At 35.8% G+C, this 8502-nt stretch overlaps 2 protein-coding genes across 4 annotated transcripts; both read left to right on the forward strand.

The window, feature by feature from the left end:
- The first annotated feature begins 587 nt into the window (after nucleotides 1-587).
- On the forward strand, nucleotides 588-2614 carry LOC137579610 (gamma-glutamylcyclotransferase). 3 transcript variants are annotated; one of them, XM_068293391.1, is made up of 3 exons: nucleotides 588-650; nucleotides 1704-2104; nucleotides 2161-2614. In XM_068293391.1, exons 2-3 carry the CDS (start codon nucleotides 1746-1748, stop codon nucleotides 2480-2482), a joined length of 681 nt encoding a protein of 226 aa, XP_068149492.1. In that variant the 5' UTR covers nucleotides 588-650; nucleotides 1704-1745; the 3' UTR covers nucleotides 2483-2614. The 3 variants fall into 3 exon arrangements, with proteins under 3 accessions (XP_068149492.1, XP_068149498.1, XP_068149493.1); XM_068293397.1 differs by having other exon boundaries at nucleotides 621-650; nucleotides 1711-2104; XM_068293392.1 differs by lacking the exon at nucleotides 588-650 and adding an exon at nucleotides 974-1006.
- Nucleotides 2615-3973: 1359 nt separating this feature from the next.
- On the forward strand, nucleotides 3974-7890 carry LOC137579160 (gamma-glutamylcyclotransferase). The gene is given in 5 exon segments (XM_068292864.1): nucleotides 3974-4102; nucleotides 7085-7219; nucleotides 7289-7422; nucleotides 7476-7692; nucleotides 7694-7890. Coding segments are annotated over 4 exon segments (579 nt in total). The 5' UTR covers nucleotides 3974-4102; nucleotides 7085-7114; the 3' UTR covers nucleotides 7817-7890.
- Nucleotides 7891-8502: the final 612 nt, after the last annotated feature.

Here is an 8502-nt window from a genome sequence, read left to right on the forward strand (position 1 = left end):
GGCTGCCGAGCGGAAGTTTGGGAGCGGTAGTAGGGGTGGCAAAATTTTTAAATAATCATAATCTGCACGTATACCAAAAATCCCAAATTGGTGGCTCTTTCTCTTATAGTCTCCGAGATCTATGTGTTTACACAGACGGACGGACGGATATTGCTAGATCCGGCTGTTAATTCTGATCAAAAATATATATGTAGACTTTATGGGGTCGACAAAAATTTCTTCTGCCTGTTACATACATTTTGGTGACGTTAATATACATTTCATTCTATGGCTGCATGGTATAAAAATTGCTATTCGTTTATAATTTGCATTGCAGAAGTAACGCGTTAAAGAAAATTTTCCGCTTTCTCACTTTAATACAAGAGTTTCTGCCATTAAATAATAACTAAGTATATATAAACTAAGTTACTTTTAAAAAAATTTCTATCTCTATTTATGAACGAGAATAACTGTAAGTATAGAGGAAATATTTTAAGTATTTGTATATAATTTGAAATAATCTTCAAAAAGCTAAATCAACTTATTCTTTGAAAGCTTTGGAGCTTTAGTATTTGTACGCTTGGCATTCAAAACAAAAGAAAGAATAACAAAATGCATTAATAGACGCGAAACCGAACGATCGAGCTGACAGTTAAGATTAGAACGGCGAGGTGAGTGGATATGTACTCTAATTGACTTAATTATACAAAATCTTGAACTTAAGCTCAAAGATAGTATTTCGCATTGGAAGAATCGAAATCAGAGAGCTTTGTCTTGTTAGCATTCTGAATAGTCGCATTTTTGGGTTTAAAAAGTCAATTTTATAAATTGCTATTATCTATCACATTCAATTTCATTGACAATGTGATCAAACAAGTGGAAAGAAAAGAAATGAACGAAAGCTAAACATAATATATGGAAAAAAATATATGTACACATATAAAAAACTTTTTATGCGCATAACGAGCGTGAAGTGAAGTAAAGTAAAGGAAGGCTGGCAGGCAGCAGCCGCCAAGTAAACTTGAATGTGAGAACCAAAGTTCGTAGAGGCGGAAAATCCATTTATCATATGGCGGGATGATGTGTCCTTGTCTCTAGGAGTGTGTGTTTGTATGTGCGTGTGTATATGTGTGTGTGTTGACTAGAAAACTAAACTAAAAAATGAAAATCAAAACTAGGTGCCAGGTTGAGGAACATGATGAGTGTGTACTCAATGGGCATATTCAAATTTTTCGCAACAATGCTTGATATGCTAGATATACGACATGAGCATGAGTTATTCACAAATACCCATAGTTGTGTATGTATGAATAAACATTTAGTTCTCCCTTTATCTTTGTCGCTCTCTTTCCCTCTCTCTTTGTGATCATTTATGCTGCTAATGCCGTCCATTGTGTGCTCATGTCTGCGCGGAATCCAACACAAAGATATCAAAATCAAACACGTATATATGTGCATTCATAACTATGTATATATCCCATTCTACTGAGAACCAAAAGCAATGATAATCATTTATGTACATATGTATGTACATACATATGCAAAGGCAGAGACAACTGAATCGAGGAATAGGAGTGGGTAGGTGGGAGGTTGAATGTGGAAGACGAAATTGAATAGATGACTGCGCCTTTAGTTGTTTGACCCGCTCAGACCTGCTGAAAAGGCAAATTAATTGAATAGTTTTGCAACTGCAAAATGCAATAAATGATATTTATATTCTTTAGTTCACAGTTGTTGTTCGAAAAGTCAAGAACTTGCCACCGAAAATGGAATTGTCAAAAATTATAATAATTTGTCTTTGCCTTATGGCTGCGGCGTCAACCAGTGCCCATAATTCACAGAAACAAAAATCTTCAAATAACAGCCAAGAACTGCCCGAAATCCATGGCAATAAATTCTATTATTTTGGATTCGGTAGCAATATGTTGAAACAGCGTATACATATACAGAATCCAACTGCCGTTAGAATTGGAGCAGCTCTACTCAAGGATTACCGATTGGATTTCGCAGGACCTCAGAACATTCGCTGGCATGGAGCAATTGCCACCATAGTGCCAACACCGAAGGATTCTTTATGGGGAACTCTCTGGGATATTGATCTAAGCAATCTTGCCGATATAGATAAGTAAGTGCCAATGAACTTACCATGACACAGTCTGAAACAGTTTCGATTTCTTTCAGTCAGGAGGGCGTCCATTTGGGCTTGTATGTGCCAGTTACTGTTCAAGTGCAATTGATAGGCCAAGAAGGCAAAACGAATTTAACCGCCGCTCGTGCCTATATGCTAACCAATCAGCCGGAAACTAATTTATATGAATTACCAGCAGATCGGGTGCCCGAATCGAGACAACCCTCAGAAACCTATCTCAAATGTCTTGTTAAGGGAGCCATTGAAAGTTCTATTCCCCAATCATACATCCAGAGATTGCGTTCCATTAAGCACAATGGACAAGTGGACAGTGATTTGCAGGAGCTGCTGCAATTGCGAGATGTCGAATTGTGATGAATTGATTTAACTAAATTATTTTAAATCGCAACAAAAATGAAATTCTTTAATTTTCTATAAAGAGGACTAAGTTCCTCGAAATTCGAAATAAAAAACCAGAGGGCCGGGGCTAACTTCGACCGCGTCAAAGTTTGTATACCCTTGCAACTTTTTTGGTAACTCTATCCTTACTTATTAGCCATCAATGTGGAAGAACGTTTTATCTAAAAAGGCTTAAGCTTGAGAAAGAAAGGCCTACCATCACAGGAAATAAGGAAGATATTGATCAAAGTCACTGTTTTCCAGCGATCGTTCCTATGGGAGCTATATGATATAGTCACCCGATCTTTATCAAATTCGGCACAGTCATTAACATATATATTAAATTAAGAAATGTTTAATTTAAAAGCAATCGCGTTAAAAGTAACGAAGTTATTTACAAAAGTCACTGTTTTCGACCAATCGTTCCTATGGGAGCTATATGATATAGTCACCTGATCTTGATCAAATTTGGCATAGTCGCTTATAGGCGTAGTAAACTCTCTAATATTAAGTTTCACGATAATAGCATAGAAAATAACGAAGTTATTGAGAAAGTCACTGTTCGTGACTTGGCCGTTTGTATGGGAGCTATATGATATAGTCACCCGATCTTGATCAAATTTGGCATAGTCGCTTATAGGCATAGTAAACTCTCTAATATTAAGTTTCACGATAATAGCATAGAAAATAACGAAGTTATTGAGAAAAGTCACTGTTCGTGACTTTGGGGTTTGTATGGGAGCTATATGATATAGTGGTCCGATCCGGCTGAATCCGAGATATACAACGCCTGCAGTAAATACAAGCCTACGTGCAAAATTTCAACTCTGTAGCTCTTACGGTCTAGGAGGAGTTTGCGTTGATCCAGACGGACGGACGGACGGACATGGCTAGTTGAACTCGTCTCGTCGTGCTGATCAAGAATATATATACTTTGTATGGTCGGAGATGCTTCGTTCTATGCGTTGCACACTTCTGACCAAAATTAATATACCCTTTTTGCAAGGGTATAAAAACATTCCGATACGATTCCGAACAATTTAAATGAACTATTCTTATCTGAATTATGTAGGTTAAACATTTGGATGCATGATTAAAATATAAAGCCAGTATATTTATCAATGATTTTAAAATGCTTTTTGACCAGTCCGAATTGGAAAGAACTCCGAAATATTCACATTTTGATAAGAGGCAAAGCTTTTGCTCTGTCATTAGGCTATCAGCTGATAAAGAGCTTTCATATACCTCTTATTGCTGAAGGCCTATTGGCACTAAGAAAAAATATTTTACGGCATTGACATTATTGAATTTGACTAAGATAACATACCAAATTATACGATAGTACAGCATTTTTGTTGACCTAATGTCACTAGTTTCTAGGTTTTTAATCTAGAATTAAGTACTGGGTATTTAATGGTCGAATAAAAACATAATGTTTCGCTTCTCATTGTCAAAGTCAATTGTGTTGTGAACGTTGTGCATGGCGGTTGGATGAACTGTGAGTGAAAACTAGAAAATTTCTTTGTGCTAAACACTGTCATTTTAAATTAAAGAACAGGTTTAATAAACACAATCGTTAAAAACAAAGGAACAAAGGTAACACAATGGATAAACTAAATCTTTGCCAAACAAACAACAATAAACAGCTGATTTGATTTATAACGCGGAAAGCTTTTCTAAATATAACTAATTAAAGATGACACGGGCTTATCATTTACAGTTTTTGGCGGATAAAAGGCCACAGATCTTGAATTTAAAGACAATCCCCACCTATAGAACATGTATATAAAGCAATTAACTAAAAATATATCTTATAATGAGTTGCGGTTGGTCTTTTTTCTAACCACTTTAGCTCTAACTGGCGAGTTATACGTAAAGTATTCACACCGCCTTCTGGATTTACATTGGGTTCAGCTATTTGCCGCATAGTAGAAATGTCGCCACTGACCCTGACCCTTAGCCAGTGCACGAATCAAAGGTTCCTGTATTTGCTAAGCTTTTCATTTTTGGCTTCTGATTTAAGGATAATTTCATAATGAAAACATCGCTTAATCTTGAGACAGACAGATACAATTAATAATTAAATTTTTGCTTAAGCTAGTCGATTTCATAAAACCAAATATAATTTGGTTTACATATGTCCATTCACGTTTAACATAACACGGTTCAAACTTAAGTGCCAAAAGAAATACAGTTCAAACTACGCGCCAAAAAAACAAAACACTGGCAACCCTATAATCAAAAAAAAAAACAAATTGCTTTTACCAACACCAACCTTTTGCCGATTCTTTCTTCGTTTTACAATTGTCAACACTGAACAAAATAAATAAATAAATATTAACAAAAACTATGTATAAAAACCAACGAAACAATTTTGCTTGTTGCACATTTGCTCGTTTGGAATTTTTGTCACACTAGGAATGAGCTTAGCATACTCTCCACCAAATTCAGCAAAAATTCATGTTAAATGTTACTGCCCTTTGCCTGGGCCTGGCATCATTCCTGTCAGGGGCAATTGAAAGCATTTTTGTCCACCAGAGCCCATGAATATTTGTCGGGTTCTGATGCGTACTATGAGTGAGCTTGACAAGTGAGCCTCCAAAATAAGATTATTCCATCTGTTTCCTCCAATGATCCGACGAAAAGCATTTCCACATCATCATTATTTTAGTCGTATCTGATGAACCAGCCCTTTTTCATTCCTTTTTCGTGCAAGTTTTTTCTTAATGTGAGGCGCAACATTTCCAACAAAGCTGGATTCTTTTAACTTCATAAATGAATGGAATGATCGATGAGGGTTATCTCCATGTTTTGGTGGCCTTTGACATGTATTGTGCATAACCGGTAAAGATTACCTAAAAAACCTGGCAATTACTGATGAAAGGCTCTAGTAGAAAAAATTCTTTCCAAGTATGAGACGAATGATGCCAGGTCCAGGCGAAGGGCAGCAAAATTTTGCTAAATTCGTACAGAAGTTGGTCAGGAGTTTGCTTAAGCTCATTGCTAGTGTGATTAAAATTGTACAAAATTTTAAACAAATCGTAAATCGTAAAAGTGCAAGAGTGTACACATTGCCGTTTTAAGCACTTAGTCAATAAACTACATATGTCTTAATTAAATGTTTTGAGAACTAATTTTATCTTTTTTGTTTTAGTATAATCAAGGAATTTTATTCCAAAAAATATTCCAAAGAATTAAATTGGTCTGCAATCCGTAATGAAATTTATTTATTACGAACAGTTATATTCATTAAACGAATATCTTCATTTTCAGTCAACTGAAATAAATAAAAAAAAATTAATTTCAAAATTATCATCTCAAATTATTATCATTTGATACCAACCTCCATTAAAATGTCTTCGGTTATTCCAGTTTTTTCCGCAAGTAGATAAAATGGATTTTGTGCACTAAAAAACTGATTGAAACTTAAAAGTTTCAATAACTCAACGACAAATTGATTATTAATTTGAAGTGTTTGACATAGCTTGAGGCATGTAAGAACCTTGCATTCCCGGAGCACTTGCAAAAGACTATCATTGTTAATATATACATCATGTATTGATAATTGCTGCAGTTCCGTCAACTGGTCCATTGCTGGTCCTAAACGTCGAATGTCCAACTTTGGGTCAGGAGGCAGCCGAGAAGCCTCGATGAGAGCTATTTCAGTAAAATCAGCTCCTATTAAGTAACCGTCTATTACTTTCAGAGATTTTAGCTTTTTAAGAGTGGAAAAAGCTTCCTGCAAGCACTGCTGCATACTTAATGTATTGAATTGAATGTTATTCAAATACAGTTTTTCAAGTTGTGGAAGGTCCTTAATATGCACAACTATAAAAAAAAAACAAAAAAATTAATAAATAAAAATTTTTTTTATGTAAAGCGACAAACGCTTACCTTCTTGATCCGGAAAATTGGCTAATTTTAAATCGATCAGGTGTGGCAATTCCTTGAGTGACCCAACTAATGTACCACTTAGAGTAACGGTATCCGTTTTGATAAAGGTCACGTCAGATCTAATTTCCAGTGTTTTGAGTGTTGTTATTTGGCTAACACATTTTGCCATCATTGAAATATCGTCGCCTGCTTTAATGTGGAAATGCAATTTCTCAAGATTTTGGCAATATTCTTTAGCGTACTTAAGCACCGACATTGCGGCGCTGGTGCAGGTAATGGATTGGATTGCTGAATGACCTGCCACTTTTATTATGGCTAGTGCATCTTGAAGTCCATACTGATCCACGTTCAGCCGCTCTAGGTCACGTCGTTTCTTATAGGCGAAAACTTCAAACAGTTTGCTATGAATTCTTGCAAAACGCAATTCATCGCCCAAATTATCCATTTCGTCAAATATGATACAAAGATTATCAAACGGCAAGTCCCAAACCTGTTTTTCCTGCGACATTTTACTAATTTTACGAAAATTATAAACCTTTCACATGTGCGGATGAAAGCGAAAAAAACCAATGCTGCTTCAGAGTTGCCTACCTACCTAAGGAATCGATTAAAATATAAACAATCGATAAAAAAAGCAGTTGCTATCTAATCACATGTCATAAAACTGTTTACATGTAATTATAGCAACACTAAACCCAAATACAACTAAATAGCATGGCAAGTAAGTTTTACTATTTCGGATTTGGCAGTAATATGCTTGCGCGTCGCATTCATATACAAAATCCAACCGCCAAACGAATTGGAGCAGGCAAATTGGAGGTAACAATATCTCATTCTTATCTCCATGATTCAAATGTGTAAAAAAATGTAATTTTATTTTTCACACAGAATTACCGCCTTGATTTTCATACTGGATCAAAGAATTGGTTAGGCGCTCCAGCGACAATTGTACCGACACCAGGTGACCGTGTGTATGGTGCCATTTGGGAGATAGACATGTGTAATCTTAAAGATTTGGATGAGTAAGTGTCCCAGCGGTTTGAATTAACAAGAGTTACTACCAATCGTTTTGCAGCCAAGAGAGTGTGCCCGAAGGTGTGTACACACCTATTAGTGTGCCCGTTCTTTTAATAAGCAACAATGGCAACGCTGACATTAAAAGCATCACGTGTCGTGCCTATCATCTAACAAATCAACCCAAGACCATATTGCATGCCAATCCCAACGCAACTAAGATTGAAATACCTCATGATCGTCAGCCCTCACACACATATCTCAAGGTTTTGGTCAAGGGGGGCCCAAGAGACGGGCATACCCGATGATTATGTCAAATGGTTGACGGGCCTCAAACACAACGGCAATCTAGTGGATGCTATGGAAAAGAAACTGGAACTAGACCACATACATCTTAGCTGAGGAGATTCGTGCATTAAATCTGTATTAGGCATTACGTTTTGTATGTACAATAAAAGTATATTTCCCATTCACCACATGCAGAGAATATTTTACAACTTCATGTACATACATATGTATGCACGTACATCAATTTTAAACTAAATAATTTTATATTTATGTATACAAATATACTATTTACCATAGGCGGGTCTAGAATATATTTTCAGGGTGGCTCTGATTAATAAATCAATAAGTAATTAAATCAATAAAAAATTATTCAAAGTACTGTCATTTCTTGAGGTGGCGTGATCCCAAGGATTTCCCGGTCGGATACGTAGAAGGCATAATAAAAACAGCTTCTACCATAATATTTAAAAACGCGTTAAGTTAAAAACTTGATTTTGCTTAATTGGAAACAAACTCAAGATTGAGAAAAGGTTCAATTCTTTGAATGGGATATCAAAGTACATGTAAGGCGTTCGAAATGTATGATTCTTGGCTTAAAAACCTAAACCTACAACCAGAAATAGGAAGGTAAAGTATTCAAGTGAAATATTCACTTCATGTTGGTCATGCTGGTTTTAAGTGGACAGCCCAGGGCGATAAGAAGTTTTTACATTATTTGATTTTAAAAATTTGTTTATGCCAATAAGAATCCAATTGTGCATTTGTATCTCGTTGCAAAATCCTGATTCAAAGGTGCTGAA

This window comes from Drosophila tropicalis, unplaced genomic scaffold (genome assembly GCF_018151085.1).
Source record: "Drosophila tropicalis isolate 14030-0801.00 unplaced genomic scaffold, ASM1815108v1 contig_1190, whole genome shotgun sequence".
NCBI lineage: Eukaryota > Metazoa > Arthropoda > Insecta > Diptera > Drosophilidae > Drosophila > Drosophila tropicalis.